At 53.2% G+C, this 18,900-nt stretch overlaps 1 protein-coding gene across 19 annotated transcripts in view; it reads left to right on the top strand.

Moving 5' to 3' along the window:
- Window positions 1–18,900, top strand: part of CACNA1A (calcium voltage-gated channel subunit alpha1 A) — a 299,183-nt gene that overhangs the window by 263,453 nt on the left and 16,830 nt on the right. For 12 of the 19 annotated variants that reach the window (XM_030820656.1, XM_030820652.1, XM_030820644.1 and 9 more), the window contains 7 exons: window positions 3,135–3,251; window positions 3,589–3,654; window positions 3,827–3,942; window positions 6,975–7,125; window positions 8,583–8,710; window positions 9,997–10,093; window positions 14,043–14,148. In XM_030820656.1, coding sequence (XP_030676516.1) covers window positions 3,135–3,251; window positions 3,589–3,654; window positions 3,827–3,942; window positions 6,975–7,125; window positions 8,583–8,710; window positions 9,997–10,093; window positions 14,043–14,148 — 781 coding nt within the window. Of the gene's footprint in view, window positions 1–3,134; window positions 3,252–3,588; window positions 3,655–3,826; window positions 3,943–6,974; window positions 7,126–8,582; window positions 8,711–9,996; window positions 10,094–11,028; window positions 11,033–11,265; window positions 11,363–14,042; window positions 14,149–18,900 lie in introns of all 19 variants that reach the window. The other 7 variants (XM_030820658.1, XM_030820641.1, XM_030820645.1 and 4 more) reach the window with 2 other exon arrangements.

An 18,900-nucleotide genomic window follows, 5' to 3' on the forward strand; every position in this document is an offset into this window, starting at 1 on the left:
AAGATCACCTGAGGTCAGGAGTTTGAGACCAGCCTGACCAACATGGTGAAACCCCATCTCTACTACAAAATACAAAAATTAGCCAGGCGTGGTGGCAGGCGCCTGTAATCCCAGATCCTCGGGAGGCTGAGACAGGAGAATCACTTAAACCTGGGAGGTGGAGGTTGCAGTGAGCCGAGGTCATGCCATTGCACTCCAGCCTGGGCAACAGAGTGAGACTCTCTTAAAAAAAAAAAAAATACTGGGCAATAGAGGTGAGCGGGTGCAAGGAAAGGACCAGGTTGGGGGAAGAGAATAGGTGTGGGCATAGCAAGTTTGAGGTGCCTTTAGGACATCCTGAAATAAGTCAGATAGGCAGGTGTTGTGGGGGCTGGAGCTTGGAGCTGAGGTCTACAAGTAGTAGGACTTTTCTGGAGCCCTTAGGTGGGTGGTCTCCATATCCTTCTGAGCGCTTGAGGAACACCTGAGCACAGCGCTGGAAAAGAAAAGACCACAAGGATGCTGTCCTCATGCCTTCCAGGGGCTGTGTCCCACCCCCATCGCATTCTAGCCAGGAAGTTCAGGGGAGGTGTTGAGGAGAGGAAGCTGCACCTCCCAAGCCATGGATTGAAATGCAGAAGGCAGGAAGAGGGAACTTGTCAGAAGTTCTGGGGGCAGTGGAAAGAATTGGTACTGATGCAGGAAGAGATGGAGGGTGGATGAGGGCAGGCTAGTACCCTTCCCCCACTGCCCCGAACCCTTCCCGTCTCCACCCCTACCTCCCTCATGTGTCTCCTCCCCCCCTCGGCTCCAAGAAGGGAAGCATGTTTTCTGCACGCATCTCCCTGCCAGATCCCTGGCTTTTTTGCATGGTTGCAAGCTTCCCCTGCTCTTCCCCAGACCCCCCTCCTGAGGCTGCTTCCAGGGTCTGCCTGCCTTCGCATGCCTGGCCGAGTCCACATGTTATGATCCGCCCCATGAAAGGGATGGCTTGTACTCTGGGGTTGAACGGGAGGGGGCTGGGGATACCTGAGCCATCGGCCCCATCCCCAGGTGGAGCTGGGTGGCCAGGCAGGGATGGGGGTCAGGGCAGCAGGGCACAGAGAGTGACTCTGTTAGCCAAGCTGGGTTTGGGGCTTGTTCGAGGCACTGGAGACATTCTCACAGCAATTGAGCCCAGTGTGGTCAGGGTAGGATCCCCCGGCCCCCTTCCCCATCCTAGAGGCCTAAGGACGCACTGATGTGTCCCAGAGAGCATCCTAGACATTGCCATCAAACCCAGAGGCCTCAGAAATTCCTTGAACTCCAGTCCTTGCCTCTCAGCTCCCAGGCCAAAGCTAGCACAAGACACAGATCTGGCAGCCAGAAAGCCCTCTGGAAGCCACCAAGTAGGATGCCCATATAATTCATCACCCAAACTAGGACACTTTTGAAACGGGAGGGAGGCTGTGACTGTATGGTCACCCTGTGCCATTTGGGGGGTGAAGGTTAGACCAAGTTAAATCTTGCTACGTGGCCTGTAGCAAATCCTACAAATCCCATAGAACAAGTCTGATTAAGCCCCTTCCCTTAGTGTGGACAGACCCTCTACTCCTCCTGCCTTCACCCTGCTGGGTACTGGCCAGTGAAGGAGGGTTTCCATGTCTGCCTGAGGCTGGGGTCTCAAACTCAAATGCCTCTGGAGGCCAGGCAGACACCAGTCAACCAGGAAAGCAAGTGCCATTTCTAGAACCTGAGGACCCTGGAAAACTGGAGAGCATGTGGCCCGCTTCCAGGGAGCAATCGCAGCAGGCCTGCGGTTTCCAGAAAGCCAGATTGGTGGGCAAAATCTCTTGATTTTTAAACAATGGCAATAATTTTTAATTAAAAACAAGGACAAATGAAAAAACACTGCTCGGGCCCAACAAAACAGTTTTATTAGCTAGATTTGGCCCACTCGTGACTTCGAGACTCCCACTCCCCCCACCAAGGTCCCTTGAAGCCCCACGATGGCCACTTAACACTGGCAGTCCATGTCCACCATCTCCAGCTGGTCTCCTCCCTGACTCTCCAACTCTCTGGCCCCCTGGTTCTTCTAGCTTGGGTGGGAGGAGACAGAGGCAGTGACTAGACAGGGGGCTTTTGAGCAGAGGCAGTGGCCACCCAGGGAGGTCCTGGGGGCAGGGATGGCCCCACCTCCCAGCCCCCAGTACCCGCCCCTTGGTGGGCCCGGGCTGATTTCTGAGCTCACCCACCCATGGGAGCTGAGTGCTTCCTGCTTCCTGCAGGCCTGGTCCCGTGCTACTCCACCCAGCCCCAGAAGCTGAGAAGCCATCCCTGAGAGGGGGGAAAAGGGCCCCAAATGCATCTTCTCCGACTCAGCGGGCAGCGAGGACTCACCCTGCAGCCGAACAGTCCCAGCTCCCTCCCGTCCTCCCCATTCCCGCTCGCCAAGGGGGTAAGAAAAGATGCTCTTCCGCTTCTCCCAATTGGCTCGAGCCGCTGCTCCTCTTGGCCGTGGGGTGAGGTCAGGGCGGGCAGGAGCGGGTGGGCAGCTCGGCAGGGCAGGGCAGGGCAGGGTGCCCAGTGAGTCCCGTGACAGATGCATTTCTGGCCCGGAGCGTAACATGCCCTCGGAACCCGCACATGTCCACCAGGCCTGAGCGTGCTGGCGACCTCCACCCCCACCCCCGCCCTGGTGTTTGTGCATCGTACACGTGTGATAGATTCTGCAACTTGACCGGCTTGTGTCCTTTCGTCTCAGTGCATTTGGTTGTTGGGAGAAACAAAAACCATCTCGATTTTTTTCCTGATTGGATGATTCGGATATATTTTCTTTTTCTTGTTCTTTTGTTATTTCTTCCCCATCCCCGTTCCTTTTTCCTCCTTTCTTTTTCTTTCCTTTTCCCCATTGTGGGTGGGGCTGGCAGGGAGGGCTTATGCTTTTGAGTTGATGCCTTTTCCTCCCTCCCACCCTCTCTCTCCCAACATTATTCCTTTTTCGAGTTTTTCCTCCGCATCATTGCATTAATAGTGCTTTCTCTCTCCCTCCTTATTTGGGGTCTGGCTTGCTTTTTTCCTGTTGGTTGGCTTCATGTAGGGGCCTCTGTGAGTGGTGACAGCTCTGAGCCCTTTGGGGTGGGTGGATGGTCACCCCTCTTCCTCCATCTCCCCAGAATAACTTCATCAACCTGAGCTTTCTCCGCCTCTTCCGAGCTGCCCGGCTCATCAAACTTCTCCGTCAGGGTTACACCATCCGCATTCTTCTCTGGACCTTTGTGCAGTCCTTCAAGGTGAGTCCTCGTCCCTGCTGCTGTCCCAGGGCTGAGAAGACAGGTGACCCCCATGCTCTGGCTGAATGTAGAAGTCAGATTGGAAGTGCCTCTGTGATGTAGTTGTGCAGAGAATCTGTTATCTCCAGGGCTCTTGTCAAACTTCCTGCCCCTGGTGTGTCTTCAGAGCTGTAAGGGCCTCATCCTAGAGCCCTCAGAGATGCCCACCAGCCCCGGCAGGACTCTGGCATGGCGTGTGGCCACCCAACCCAGTGGGGCAGAGCACTGGGACAAGGGAGGAAGACAGTGCAGCTGAGGGACCCCCAGCACTCTTCTTCATTGCCTTTTTTCCCACCAGGCCCTGCCTTATGTCTGTCTGCTGATCGCCATGCTCTTCTTCATCTATGCCATCATTGGGATGCAGGTGAGTGCCGTGCCCCTAAGGTTCCCAGAGCCTCCCAAGGAGGGCAGCCACCCTTAGAAAGGGGCGGGTCAGAGGAGCCTGGTCCACAGAAGCAGCCATGGAGGTTGAGCTGGGTTTCCCAGAAGCCACTGGAGGAATGGCAGCCCCTGGTCATCACCCTCCAATTCTGCAGGTTTTTGGTAACATTGGCATCGACGTGGAGGACGAGGACAGTGATGAAGATGAGTTCCAAATCACTGAGCACAATAACTTCCGGACCTTCTTCCAGGCCCTCATGCTTCTCTTCCGGTGAGAAGGGGGCCTGCTCTGATAATTCTGTTTCCGTGGGGTGGGGTGCCTGCCTTCATCCTTCTGTTCCCATAGAAGATGTACCCTCCTCTTCCAATGGAAGATATGCCCTCCTCCTTCTCTTCTGGCAGGGGCACGCCCTCACCCTTCTTTTCCGGTAGGGGGCGTGCCCTTCTCCTCTTCCGGTAGGGGACGTGCCCTCCTTCTCTTCCGATAGGGGGCGTGCCCTCCTCCTTCTTTTCTGGTGTGGGGGTGGCCGGATGTGCTCTTATCCTTCTTTTCCCATGAGGCTGGAAATGGGTGTCTGGGGGCCCAGGAATCCTAGCAGGGCAGAAGCAGAGGGCCCTGGGACATAGTCATGAAGGTCATTTTCCAGGCATTATCTCTGAATCTTCCTGACCACCCTGTGAGGAAGGGATTCTTGGCAGCCCTATCCGACAAATGAGAAAACAGGCTTACAGACCATGAGGCTTGATTCTTTGGTTCGTCATCTTGGCTGCACACAAAAGTTCCTTCACTCGTTCAGTGTCGCGTTTTTTTTTGTTGTTTTTTTTTTTTTGAGACAGAATCTCGCTCTGTCGCCCAGGCTGGAGTGCAGTGGCGTGATCTCGGCTCACTGCAAACTCCGCCTCCCGGGTTCACGCCATTCTCCTGCCTCAGCCTCCCGAGTAGCTGGGACTACAGGCACCCGCCACCACGCCCAGATAATTTTTTTGTGTTTTTAGTAGAGACGGGGTTTCACCATGTTAGCCAGGATGGTCTTGATCTCCTGACCTCATGATCCACCCGCCTCGGCCTCCCAAAGTGCTGGGATTACAGGCGTGAGCCACCGTGCCCGGCCCTTTTTTTTTAGATGGAGTCTCACTCTGTTGCCCAGGCTGGAGTGCAGTGTCACAATCTCAGCTCACTGCAAGCTCCGCTAGTGGAGGTTTATTGAGTACCTACAGCATGCCAGGCACTGCTGGAAAAGGAGGATGCACCAGGAAATAAAGAAAAGAGACATTTTAAGCACTTTGGAAGCTAACAACCCCATGGGGAAGACGAATAATCAGGAAACAAATTATAGAGGATGCTGGAAAAAGATAAAATTCAAGAATAAAAGGGAATAGGGCCAGGTGCAGTGACTCCTGCCTGTAATCCTAGCATTTTGGGAGGCCGAGGTGGGAGGATAGCTTTAGCCCAGGAGTTTGAGACCAGCCTGGGCAACATAGTGAGACCCCGTCTGTACAAAAAAAATTGTTTTTAATTAACTGGGCATAGTGCCACACACCTGTAGTCCCAGCTACTTGGGAGGCTGAGGTGGGAGGATTGCTTGAGCCCAGGAGTTCCATGCTACAGTAAGCTACGATTGTGCCACTGCACTCCAGCCTGGGCAACAGAGCAAGACTCTGTCTCTAAAAAGAAAAATACATTTTTAATTTTTAAAAAAGTTATAGAGGCAGATAGTGGTGATAGTTGCATAATAATGTGAGTTTATTTAATGCTACTGAATTGTACACTTCAAAATGGTTAAGTTGATAAACTTCATGCTGTGTGTATTTTGCCACAGTAAAAAATAATAAATAATAATAATGTTTTTAATCTAACAACAAAAAAAGAATAGAAGGCCGGCAGGTTATGCCTCTCTGAAAGTGTGACATTTGAGAGAAATTGGCAAGGGACGGAGTCAGTGGGTATATGGGGAAGGGCAGTCCAAGCCGAGGGGACTGCCTGTGTAAAGGCCCTGAGGCAAGAGTATGGCTGGCATGTTTGAGGACTGTGAGGAGCCCAGCATACCTAGAACGGAGTGATCTAGGGAGAATATAGTATGAGATGACTGTCACCTGCATGGAGGGGAGCTTTGTTTTTTTTTTCTCTGAGACAGAGTTTCGGTCTTGTTACCCAGGCTGGAGTGCAGTGGTGCGATCTCGGCTCAGCACAACCTCTGCCTCCCAGGTTCAAGCGATTTTCCTGCCTCAGCCTCCCGAGTAGCTGAGATTATAGGTGCCCGTCACCACGTCCAGCTAATTTTTGTATTTTTGGTAAAGACGGGGTTTCACCATGTTGGTCAGGCCGTTCTCGAACTCCTGACCTCAGGTGATCCACCCACCTCAGCCTCCCAAAGTGCTGGGATTACAGGCATGAGCCACTGCGCCCAGCCTGAAGGGAGCTTTTTTTTTTTTTGAGACAGAATCTCCCTCTTTGTCACCCAGGCTGGAGTGCAGTGGCGTGATCTCAGCTCACTGCAACCTCCACCTCCTGGGTTTAAGTGATTCTCCTGCCTCAGCCTCCCGAGTAGCTGAGACTACAGGCGAGTGCCACCACGCCGAGCAAATTTTTTGTATTTTTAGTAGAGATGGGGTTTCACCATGTTAGCCAGGATGGTCTCAATCTCCTGACCTCGTGATCCACCCACCTCAGCCTCCCAAAGTGCTGGGATTCCAGGCGTGAGCTAGCACGCTCAGCCAAGAGGGGAGCTTTTAAAGCATACCAGTGACCAGCCTGAGCAATGCAGTGAAACCCCATCTCTACAAAAAAAAAGTTTAAAAATTAGCCAGGAGTGGTGGCTTGTGCCTGTAGTCCCAGCTACTCAGGAGGCCGAGGGGGGAGGATCACCCGAGCCTGGGAAGTTGAGGCTGCAGTGAGCAGTGATTGTGCCACTGCACTCCAGCCTGGGTAACAGAGAAAGACCCTGTCAAAAGAAAAAGAGAGAGAGAAAAAAAGAAAGGAAAAGAAAAGAAAGAGAGAAAGAAGGAAAAGAAAAGAAAAAAACATATCAGTGTCCTCGAATCACACCCTAGGCCATTTGCATCCAAGTCTGCTGGGGTGGGGCACGGGCACTGGTATTTTTTCAAAGCTCTCTGTGGACTTCAGTGCACAGCCAAGAACGTGAATTCCCTTCTCTCAGCTCCCAGTAAAAGGAGGTGGTCCACCTGGGGCTTGCCTGGCCAGCTCCAGAGCCTAAGTGCTTAACGTGTGTGCTCCACCTCCTGGGGAGGCATTGGTGCCCAGTCAGGGCTGGGTGCCCGAGTCTCTGATTTCTCCGTCCTCAGGAGTGCCACCGGGGAAGCTTGGCACAACATCATGCTTTCCTGCCTCAGCGGGAAACCGTGTGATAAGAACTCTGGCATCCTGACTCGAGAGTGTGGCAATGAATTTGCTTATTTTTACTTCGTTTCCTTCATCTTCCTCTGCTCGTTTCTGGTGAGTCTGTGGACACCATGAGGGCCGTCTTGGCTCCCTAAGCCTGGCTTCCTTTCAGGGGAGTGGGTTTCTCTGGAATGTGGCTATGTCGAAGGCTTGTTCCCTCCAAGGCTTCTCTGAACCAGCCTGGGATCAGGTGACCCTGAGCGTAGCAAACTCAGCACTGTTGACATTTGGGGGGTGGCTGATTCTTTGGGGTGGGGTCATGATGTGCACTGCAGTGTATGGCAGCATCCCTGTCCTCCCCCCACCAGATGCTAGCAGCACACGCCACCTGTTCCTTCTGTTGTGACAACCAAAAATGTCTCCGGACATTGCCAGGTGCCCCCAGGGGGTGGGGGTGGGGTTGGGAGTGGGGGGACAGAATTCCCCCATTTGAGTCTCAGTGGAATATTTCAGCTGGGCGTAGTGGCTGATGCCTGTAATCCCAACACTTTGGGAGGCTGAGGTGGGAGGGTCAGTTGAGCCCAGGAATACAAGACCAGCCTGGGCAGCACAGCACAAAACCCATCTCTTAAAAAAAAAAATTGAATTAGCTGCACACGTGGTGCTGCGCACCTGCAGTCCCAGCTACTCAGGAGGCTGAGGTGGGAGGATCACTTGAGCCCTGGAGGTCTAGGCTGCAGTGAGCCATGATCACACCACTGCACTCCAGCCAGGGCGACAGAATGAGATCCTGTCTCCAAAAAAAAAAAAAAATTGCGGGGGAAGAAATACCCCACTTTGGCCTTGTTGGGGGCAGATGTGGGAGGATTTGGGGTCATGGTGGTTCTCTTGGTGTTGGTCCCCGTTTCAGAAGCCTCCCCTCCCTCTCACTGACTCTGTTTCTTTCCATCATTCTTGGTCTGTCTCTCTTTTTTTTGTTTTTCTTTGAAATGGAGTCTCGCTCTGTTGCCCAGGCTAAAGTGCAGTGGCGAGATCTCAGCTCACTGCAGCCTCCACCTCCCAGGTTCAACCGATTCTTCAGCTTCAACCTCCCAAGTAGCTGGGATTACAGGTGCACATGCCACCACACCCAGCTAATTTTTGTATTTTTAGTAGAGACAGGGTTTCACCATGTTGGCCAGGCTGGTCTCAAACTCCTGACCTCAGGTGATCCGCCCACCTCAGCCTCCCAAAGTGCTGGGATTACAGGCGTGATCCACCGCGCCCAGCCAGTCTTTGTCTCTTTGTATCTCTCTCTCTCCATCTCTCTCTTCCTCTTCCCCATCTCTCCACTTGATCTCTCTCTCACTGGACCTCCTTGTGTGAGGATTCTTTTTGATCACCTCTCCATTCCCCAATCTCTTTCTGTCTCTGTCTCATTTTCTTTCCCCATCTTCTCTCTATCCCTCTCTCCATCTGGGCCTCTGTGTACATGTCTTTGGGTCTGTCCGTCTGTCTGTATCCTTCTCACTCACTCGTTCATTCCCTCGGTCTCTGCCCCCACTCTCTCTTGGTCCCCGGGGTCCCCACAGATGCTGAATCTCTTTGTCGCCGTCATCATGGACAACTTTGAGTACCTCACCCGAGACTCCTCCATCCTGGGCCCCCACCACCTGGATGAGTACGTGCGTGTCTGGGCCGAGTATGACCCCGCAGCTTGGTAAGAAGTCACCCCGAATCCTCCAGCCACAATACTCACCTCTCCCTGGAACTGGAACATGGGCTAGGTCAGGCCCCAGACTCTGGAGCACTGAGCTCCTGGGGTCCTAGCGGGGGGTCTCACAGGTTCAGTCAGGAGAGAAGATATAAGAATCATTACCCTTGCATACCCCAGATTAAACACGTAGGGTGCCAACCCTGCCCAAACCCTGGACTTTCTGGGAAATGAGGGAGGGCGTCAACCATGAGATGTCCTGAAGAGCCCTCTCCTCCTACGAGTCTCTCCTGTCTCTCACTGTGAAGTCTCCAGATGGTGAGGATGCATTAGCCAGGCTCCAGGGAGAAAACCAACAGCATCCCAGCCTCAGTTCTCTTGAGAGTGTGGGGAGGAGGGCTGGCCTACCCTTGGCAGACAGGATTGGCAGCAACATCAGAGTAGCAGAACTCAGCTCCCACTGGGACCCGTGAACCTTGGAGTGAGAGGACATACAGGCCAGGGGAGGACGCAGAGCCTCAGGGGCCCTTGCATCTTTGTGGCCACAAAGGGAGTGGGCGCTCCCATCTGGGTAGACACCAGAGGGGTCCCTCTCCACTGATGGGCAATGGTCTCAGAGGGTGGGTTCCACCTTGTGCACGTGTATTGAGTGCCCACCCAACACCAAGCCTTGAAGGACACTCAGAGGCTTTATCCGAATACCTGGAGCCCACCAGCCACTAACTGAGGATTTAGTTCAGGCTGGGCTTGAGGCCTGAAGAAGCATTACTGGGAGGCCCTCGGCAGCCTAAGCCCCATCTTCCTCTGGCCTCAGCACCAGCGAGGAGGCCCCCACGAGGAAGGTGGGCAGGAGGTGGTCTTGGCTATTCTCATAGCTTCAAACAAATCCTCCATGAGACCGAGAGGCTGGGGAGAGCCGTGGGTCTGGGGCTGGGCTTTGGCTGCTTCCTAACTCTTCCTCTTTTGATTTTAGGTCACAGCAGTTGGATGCTGTCCCCAAGGCCTCTATTCCACAAGCCCCCCCCACCCCTGTAGCCCATGTAGACTGTGGAGGAGGCAGATGCAGAGAGAGCCCCAGGGGAGGTGCCCTGCAGTCCAGAACTCGACTGAAATCCTACACCCCTAGGTCTCCCCAGTGTCTGGGAATGTACTGGGGACCTTCACTTGTCCCATGTCTCTCCCACTCCTCCAAGCCAGGGAGACCCCAGCCTCGGGCATCATGACCTCACCGTGTGCCCAGGGAGCCCGTGTGAACCCATTGCCTGCACTAACCCCCTTTCTTCTCCTTTCAGTGGTCGGATTCATTATAAGGATATGTACAGTTTATTACGAGTAATATCTCCCCCTCTCGGCTTAGGCAAGAAATGTCCTCATAGGGTTGCTTGCAAGGTTTGACTTCCACTAAAACCTGCTAGCATCCATGGAATGAGTGTGGCTTGGGGTTCTTCAATATATATATTTCATATATATATATATATATCTTTCTCTCTAAAAAAACAGAGCCATCTCTCTTTCTTGCATTAAACTAGAAAACTCTCTTAGCCAACAGAATGCAGTCATGCAGACTCGATAAAGCATGGAACATTATTTCCTCCTTCCCTGCAGCCTTCAGCCATCTTTGCTTGCTCTTAGCTGAAGCTGCCCATCCTGGGGTCTCCACGGCACCCCAAATCAGACACATCCCCTGGGGGATTGTAACTTTGCATTTCTCCCCCAACCATCACCTCCACTCTCTCCCCCTCCACCCCTCACCTCCCAAAGCCCCTAGCCCTCCTCCCCTCCCTGGCACTGGCCCCTGCTCCCCACTTAGGCCCCCTCAGAGACCAGCCTCAGCCAAACCAGACAACGTGACCCAACTGTAGAAATGACAGTGATGGCCGGGCGCAGCGGCTCATGCCTGTAATCCCAGCACTTTGGGAGGCCAAAGCAGGAGGATCGCTTGTGCCCAGGAGTTTGAGACCAGCCTGGGCAACATAGCAAGAACCCCCCTTCTCTATAAAAAATGAGCCAGGCATTGTGGCGCATGCCTGTAGTCCCAGCTATTTGGGAGGCTGAGGCAGAAGGATTGCTTGAGCCCAGGAGGTGGAGGCTGCAGTGAGCTATGATCACACCACTGCACTCCAACCCAGGCGACAGAGAGAGACCCTGTCTCTTTAAAAAAAAAAAAAAAAAAAAAAAAAAAAAGGCAATGAACAAAAGCATGGCTCTACGTCTTCCAAAGTGAGAATTCCCCCCTCCCCTCCGCAACCCTCCAGAACTGTAGCTCAGAGCCCACGCTGAATCTGACTTTTCTCTTTTCTCTCTCTCTCCCTGCTCCCGAGCAGTGAAGTAATCTTTTTTTAATGACCTTTTCTTCCATTTTTTTCCTCCTCTTTTCCATTGATTTGAAATATCTATTTTATCATTCTCTGCATCTTTCTCTCTCTATTTTTTCGGCTCGTGTGGATTTCTTTTTTCTTTCTTCTGTTCCTCCCCACCCCTCTTCCTTTGGTTCTCTGTTCCCATTCCCGTTTTGTTTTTTTTGTTTTTCTTTTTGTTTTTTTCATTTTCGGTGCTGCCAGGGGCCGCATGCCTTACCTGGACATGTATCAGATGCTGAGACACATGTCTCCGCCCCTGGGTCTGGGGAAGAAGTGTCCGGCCAGAGTGGCTTACAAGGTAGACTACCCTTGCCGACCACCGACGTCCAGGCACTGGGGTTTTTTTTTCTTCTTCTTCTTTTTTTTAGTGCTGACCAGAAACACCCGGCCGACTCTCTTTTTCCAACGTTTCTCTTCTTTTTTGTTTTTGATTCTTTTTTTTCTTTTCTCGAGTAAACTGATCATGACCATCCCTTGATTCTAAGCAGCACACTGTGTCCGTCCTTTCTGATGAGTGTCTTCGTGTTTTGAGACTCCATTATGGCCGACACGCTGGGGGGAGGGGGAGGGGAGCGCCCAGGTCCCCTTGCACCTGGTCTCCCAGGTACCAAATTGGAAACAAACACCCTTCTTCAGGGAGTCAAAACCCACGCTTCCCACTTCTGCCCACCCAGAGCAGCCCCCATGCCCAGGCTGGGGCAGGCGCCTTGCAGAGAGGGGCTTTAGCCCCCGAAAGCAGGCGAGGTCCCAGTCCCATCTTTTGTGCCTCGAGTCCCCAGGTCCCCGCCCCTGCCACGCACACCTGAAGCTGATCTCTGACCTAGGGCCTTGGGGATTCGAGACCTTCCAAGGAGCACCAGGAACCTCTCTTCCCCTCCCTTCCCTCCCCTGGAGTTTCGTCCCCAGCCCCCGTCCCTAATCCCCCCAAGACACCCCAACATGCCTCTCCATTGTTCCAGAGTGGGCAGGCGGCCGCAGCTGGACCCCTGGACGGTGGCACACTGATGCAGGCCATGCACGCTGCCTTGGCGGGGCCTGGGGCGGGCAGGCACCATGGCCGACGGGGGGTGGTGCATGCTGGCTGAGAGAGCGAGCGTCCTGCCGCCAAGCGGCTGGGCCGGGCCACCCCTCCAGATCCCTGTCCTGGAATCTCCCTTGGTGCCCAAGGACAGATGCTCTGTTCCCTCCATTCATCCACAAGAAGTTCAGGGATGACCTTTAAAGATTCTCCCCACCCAAAAAATATTACCCCATCATCCTATTCTCCATCCACCTTGATCTTCCCTGCGTCCCTATTCCATCAACGCCATTTGTACCCGCCCCGTGTTGCCGCCTCCCCACCTCATTCCTTTCCTTCCTCTGTGCACCCCTCCTCACCTAACCTATATGTCTCCCCTCGTTTCTCAATCAAAGCCGGGGACAAGGTTGTCCCACTAGCATCTCAGACAATGAGCCTCTCCTGGCACCTGTCGCTCTGCGCCCCCCGCCCCGCCCCCCACAGTTTTCCTCAAGTCGCTTCTCTCAGGCTCTGCTTAGATGAATGTGTGCGCATGTGCAAGAGAGGGAGGGCGAGCCCTTCCTCTCCTGGTCTTTGTGCAGGACCACCATGGGTCCATAAGACAACTTTGTGCAAATTTGAAAAAGGCACCCTTTCCACAGAACATGTCTGTTGGAAAATTGTTGCAATCCACCAATGTGGTGAGAACAAGACACTTTTTTTCGATCAGCTGGGAAGCTGTTATATTTAATACACAAATCGGGGGCTGGGCGTGGTGGCTCATGCCTGTAATCCTAGTGCTTTGGGAGGCTGAGATGGGAGGATCACTTGAGCCCAGTTCAAGACTAGCCTGGGCAACATAGCAAGACCCCATCTCTACAAAAATAAAAAATATTTTAATTAATAAATAAGTACATAAATCTATCATTTCCAAGACGGGAGCCCTTTGTGCAGTGTACAACCTGCACAACTGTGCACAGTGGCCCAGTCTGTGTGTTTCTCTATTTCCCACCTCCTTCCCCACCCTGCCCCCAGTGTCCCCTCCAGTGTCCTGCTCTGGATTTACCATACCCCTCCCCATCTTCAACTCTGTGTTTCCTGCCCACGTGTGTCTGAATCCCCACCCAAGTCGCCCTCACCCCCCTTCTCTGTGCCACCTCAGCCTGGGCTGGTGCACACCAGCCCAGCATCCTCTCCCATGCCACCAAGCATGGTGGACAGAGCCCCTGCCTGGGACATGGGGAATCTTTTCTTCCCTGGGCTGGAAAGGAATGCCCCTCACCCCTTCCCCCTGCCATTGCACAGAGAGCCAAGATCCGGACATGCCCCTGAGATACACTTCCCACGGAGCTATGAATGAGTCTCGAGATTCCGTCTGCATGTGCCCCTGTCTGTGCTGTTCTGTGTCACAGCCTCGCTGCATGCCTGCGAGGGGCCTGCCCCATCAGTGGGGGGCTGCCTGCCTGCTGCTTCTCAGAGGAATGATGTGGTCTGTGCCCATCTGCTCTGTCCTGGTCTGGGCCAAGCCGGGGGTTGGGTGTGGGGAGCCGGCGGCGCCCCCCACCAGCGGCTGTGGTCCTGGCCCCCTCAGCCTTGGCTGTTGCACGCACTGCTCAAATCCAGCTTGTGCTCTTTTTCTTTGGGGTCAGACCGAAACGGGGCCGTCCAGAAGAACTCTGGGGCAGGGCGGGGGTGGGACAAGGATTGAGGCTAACCCTGGAAATGCCGGCTCTCAGGTCAAGCAGGTGGGGGAAAAAAGGAGAGGGCAGGGGACCGGAAGTACAAGAGAGCCTTTTGTGCCCTCCCTGCGGGCCACCAAGAGAAACCGAGTACTGGGACAGGTAACCTAAGTAAGGGACACCTCAGCCGCCACAGCCTTCAGAGTTCTTCCTGGGACTCCCTGGGTAGGGGCGGGCGTGGCTCACCGGAGACCCAGGAGGGATGCCTGGGAATGACTGCGCTTGCCTTGGGTTTTCTGTAGCGGCTTCTGCGGATGGACCTGCCCGTCGCAGATGACAACACCGTCCACTTCAATTCCACCCTCATGGCTCTGATCCGCACAGCCCTGGACATCAAGATTGCCAAGGGTAAGGAAGGGACGGGGCGGGCGCAGACAGGCGGGACAGGGTGGAACCGGAGATCTCCCTCCCTACCCCAAACTAGAGGAGCTGCTGTCACCGCCCAGATCTTCATTCACTCTTCCATTCATTCGTTCCACAGGGTTTTTTGGGGTTTTGGGTTTTTTTTTTTTTTTTTTTTTTTTGAGACAGTCTTGCTCTGTTGCCCAGGCTGCAGTGCAGTGACAGTGACATGATCACAAGTCACCACAGCCTTGACCTCCCAGGCTCAAGTGATCCTTCCACCTCAGCCTCCCCAGTAGCTGGGACTACAGGCACACACCACCACACTCAGCTTTTTTTTTTTTTGACAGTTTCCCTCTGTCACCCAGGCTGAAGTGCAGTGGTGCAATCTTGGCTCATTGCTACCTCTGCCTCCTGGGTTCAAGCGATTCTCCTGCCTCAGCCTCCCAAGTAGCTGGGATTATAGGTGCCCACCACCACACCCAGCTAATTTTTTATATTTTGGGTAGAGACGGGGTTTCACCATGTTGGCCAGGCTGGTCTCGAACTCCTGACCTCTGGTCTCAAACTCCTGACCTCAAGTGATCCACCTGCCTCAACCTCCCAAAGTGCTGGATTACAGGCGTGAGCCACCATGCCCAGCCTAGTTTTTTATATTTTTTATAGAGATGGGGTTTCATCAGGTTGCCCAGGCTGGTCTCAAACTCCTGGGCTCAAGCAGTCCTCTCACCTTGGTCTCCCAAAATGCTGGTATTACAGGCATAAGCCACCACACCCGGCCCATTTGGCAGATATTTAGTGCACCCCTTCAACGTGCCAGAGACTCGTCCAAGCAGGGGAGGACCCAGCAGCTTACACTTTAGGTGGATGGGGAGGCCACCACTGAGGAGGTAAGGCAGTGTCTCGTGGATCCCTAGGGGGAAGGTGCTCCAGGCAGAAGGACTGACAAAGGCCCTGACAGAGGGGTGAACACAGGGCAACCTGGGGCATTGAGCTGACTCACCTTCTGAGTGAGGGCACGCCACACAGGTTCAGAACAGAAGAGGAACCTGACCCAACTCACATTTGAACAGGTTCCCTCCGGCCACTGAGGGGATGGGAGACCGGAAGGAGGCCAGTGTGGGGGCTGCTGATATCATCCAAGTGGAGACAGGATGGCAGCTTAGATCTAGGAGTAGGCCCGGCGTGGTGGCTCACACCTGTAATCTCAGCACTTTGGGAGGCCAAGGTGGGTGGATCAATTGAGGTCAGGATCACCAGCCTGGCCAACATGGTGAAACCCCGTGTCTACTAAAAATACAAAATTTAGCCAGACGTGGTGGTGGGCGCTGTAGTCCCAGCTACTTGGGAGGATGAGGCAGAAGAATCGCTTGAACCTGGGAGGCGGAGGTTGCAGTGAGCCAAGATCACGCCACTGCACTACAGCCTGGGAGACAGAGCAAGACTGTCTCAAAAATTAAATTCAATTAAATTAACTGGACATGGTGGCATATGCCTGTGGTCCCAGCTACTCAGGAGACAGAGATGAGAGGATTGCTTGAAGCCAGAAGTTTGAGGCTGCAGTGAGTCATGATCGTACCACTGCACTCCAGCCTGGGCGACAGAACAAGATCCTAGCTCAAAACAACAGAAAGAAAAAGAAAAAAAAAATTTTTTTTAAAGCTGAGAAGGGGCTGGGCGCGGTGGCTTAGGCCTGTAATCCCAGCACTTTGGGAGGCCAAGGTGGGGGGTGGATTGCGAGGTCAGGAGTTCAAGACCAGCCTCGCCAACATGGTGAAACCCCCATCTCTACCAAAAATACAAAAATTAGCTGGGTGTCATGGTGGGCGCCTGTAACCCCAGCTACTCCAGAGGCTGAGGCAGGAGAATCAGTTGAACCTGGGAGACAGAGGTTGCAGTGAGCCAAGATGAGGTTGCAGATGAGACAGAGGTTGCAGTGAGCCACTGAACTCCAGCCTGGGTGACAGAGCAAGACTCTGTCTCAAAAAAAAAAAAAAAAAAAAAAAAAAAAGCTGAGGCCGGGTGCCCTGGCTCACGCCTGTAATCCCAGCACTTTAGGAGGCCGAGGCAGGCAGATCACAAGGTCAAGAGATCGAGACCATCCTGGTTAACATGGTGAAACCCCGTCTCTACTAAAAATACAAAAAATTAGCTGGGTGTGGTGGCACGCACCTGTAGTCCCAGCTACTCAGAAGGCTGAGGCAGGAGAATTGCTTGAACCTGAGAGGCAGAGGTTGCAGCGAGCCGAGATTGCGCCACTGCACTCCAGCCTGGGTGACAGAGTGAGACTTCGTCTAAAAAAAAAAAAAAGCTGAGAAGGCTGGACGTGGTGGCTCACACCTGTAATCTCAGCATTTTGTTGAGGCCAGGCACAGTGGTTCACACCTGTAATCTGAGCATGTTGGGAGGCCGAGGTGGGTGGATCATTTAAGGTCAGGTGTTTGAGGATCAGCCTGGCCAACATGACAAAACCCTGTCTCTACTAAAAATACAAAAATTAGCCGGGTGTCGTGGCATGTGCCTGTAATCCCAGCACTTTGGGAGGCTGAAGTGGGTGGATCACTTGAGGTCAGGAGTTCAAGACCAGCCTGGCCAACATGGCAAAACCCTGTCTCTACTAAAAATACAAAAATTAGCCGGGTGTGGTGGTGGGCACCTGTAATCCCAGTTACTAGGGAGGCTGAGGCAGAAGAATCACTTGAACCCAGGAGGCAGAGGTTGCAGTGAGCCGAGATCACATCACTGTGCTTTAGCCTGGGCGACAGAGCAAGACTCCGTCTCAAAAATAAAAATAAAAATAAAAAATACAGAGAGATTCCCCGAAAGACCTAGCTCAGGGCTCACTCTCCATCATTAGGGGGAAAGAAGAAGAGGAGGCCGGGGAGGCGGGCAGAGACCAGGGCAGTATGGGCTCCTGGAGGCAGCTTCTATGTTTAGAACGGCGGCTTCAGGAGGAAGGGGACCAACCACGTCAGGCACTGCCCAGAGACCAAGGATGACGAGGATCACAAGTGACTGGTCATCATGGTCACTTTGACCAGGGCAGCTTTGGCAGAGGGGTCAGGGGTCCCCTGTCTGGAGTGCATTTCGGAGGCCTGAAAGGGGATGTGATGTGATTTGGCAGCTGATTAAGGACATCAGGGCAGAGAGAGAGGCGCACAATCACCAGAAGAAACGGGGACCTGAAGCTCACGCCTGTAATCCCAGCACTTTGGGATGCTGAGGAAGGTGGATCACTTGAGGCCAGGAGTTTGAGACCAGCCTGGCCAACATGGCGAAACCCCATCTCCACTAAAAATACAAAAATTAGCCAGGCGTGGTGGTGCACACCTATAATCCCAGCAACTCAGGAAGCTGAGGACAAGAATTGCTTGAACCCAGGGGCAGAGGTTGCAGTGGGCCGAGATCAAACCATTGCACTCCAGCCTGGGGGACAGAGCAAGAGTCTGCCTCAAAAAAAAAAAGAAAGAAAAGAAAGAGAGAGAGAGAGAGACGAGAGAAAGAAAGAAAGAAAGAAAGAGAGAGAGAGAGAGAGAGAAAGAAAGAAAGAAAGAAAGAAAGAAAGAAAGAGAAAGGAAGGAAGGAAGAAAGAAAGAAAGAAGAAAAGAAAAGAAAAGAAAAAACAAAAAAAACAAATGGGACCAGAGAGAAGCAGTGGGTGGGAGAGGAGCAGGTGGATAGTCCGATAGATGGGAAGGTTTCAGCCCAGCTGAAACCACTAGGAAGTCAGGAGGAGGGAAGACTGAGCCTCAGGACACGTGTGCCTTCCAGGGTCTTGAGGGAAAGAAGGGAGGAAGAGCCAAGGCCACATGGCAAGACTCAAGGAGGAAGTGGCAGGGAAGGTGGGGGACTGGAGGGTCGGAGGACAGATATTGTTAATGCCAGGAACAAAGTGAAGGTAAAGAGAGCACAAGGAAGTTGGGCACGGTGGCTCACACCTGTAATCCCAGCACTGTGGGAGGCCGAGGCAGGAGGATCACTTGAGGCCAGGAGTTCAAGATCAGCCTGGCCAAAACAGAGAGACCCCATCTCTACAGAAAATTTTAAAATTAGCCAGGTGTGGTGATGTGCACCTGTAGTCCCAGCTACTTGGGAGGCTGGAGTGGGAGGATCACTGGGAACCGGGATGTCAAGGCTGCAGTGAGCTATATAATGACCACAGACGTAGCAGCTTAAGACACACCTATTTGTCGGCTCACAGTCCCATAGGTCAGAAGTCCAAGAAGCTGGACTGGGCTGTCTGCTGAGGGTCTCACGAGGCTGAAATCAAGGGGTCAGCCAAGCTGTGCTCCTCTCTGGAGGATCTGAGGGAGAATCTACTTCCAGGTTCATTCAGGTGTTGGCAGAATTGAAGTCCTTGTGGTTGTAGGACTGAGGTCTTGTTTTATCACTGGCTTTTTAGCTTTTTGCTCCTGGAAGTGCATGTAATCCTCCATGTGCTCCCATTCTCTCTGACATCCCCATCTGCCACCAAGCAGAGAGAATATTGTGCTTTTCAAGGGCTCACCTGATTGGGGCAGGCCTACCCTGATCATCTCTGTATTTTGAGGTCAGCTGACTTGATATTTTAATTTTTTTTTCTTGAGACAGAATTTCACTCTTGTTGCCAAGGCTGGAGTGTAATGGTGTGATTTCAGTTCACTGCAATCTCCGCCTCCCAGGTTCAAGCAATTCTCCTGCCTCAGCCTCCCGAGTAGCTGAGATTACAGGTGCCCACCACCATGCCCAGCTAAATTTTTTTGTATTTTTAGTAGAGTT

Source organism: Nomascus leucogenys, chromosome 10 (genome assembly GCF_006542625.1).
Source record: "Nomascus leucogenys isolate Asia chromosome 10, Asia_NLE_v1, whole genome shotgun sequence".
Classification (NCBI taxonomy): Eukaryota; Metazoa; Chordata; class Mammalia; order Primates; family Hylobatidae; genus Nomascus; species Nomascus leucogenys.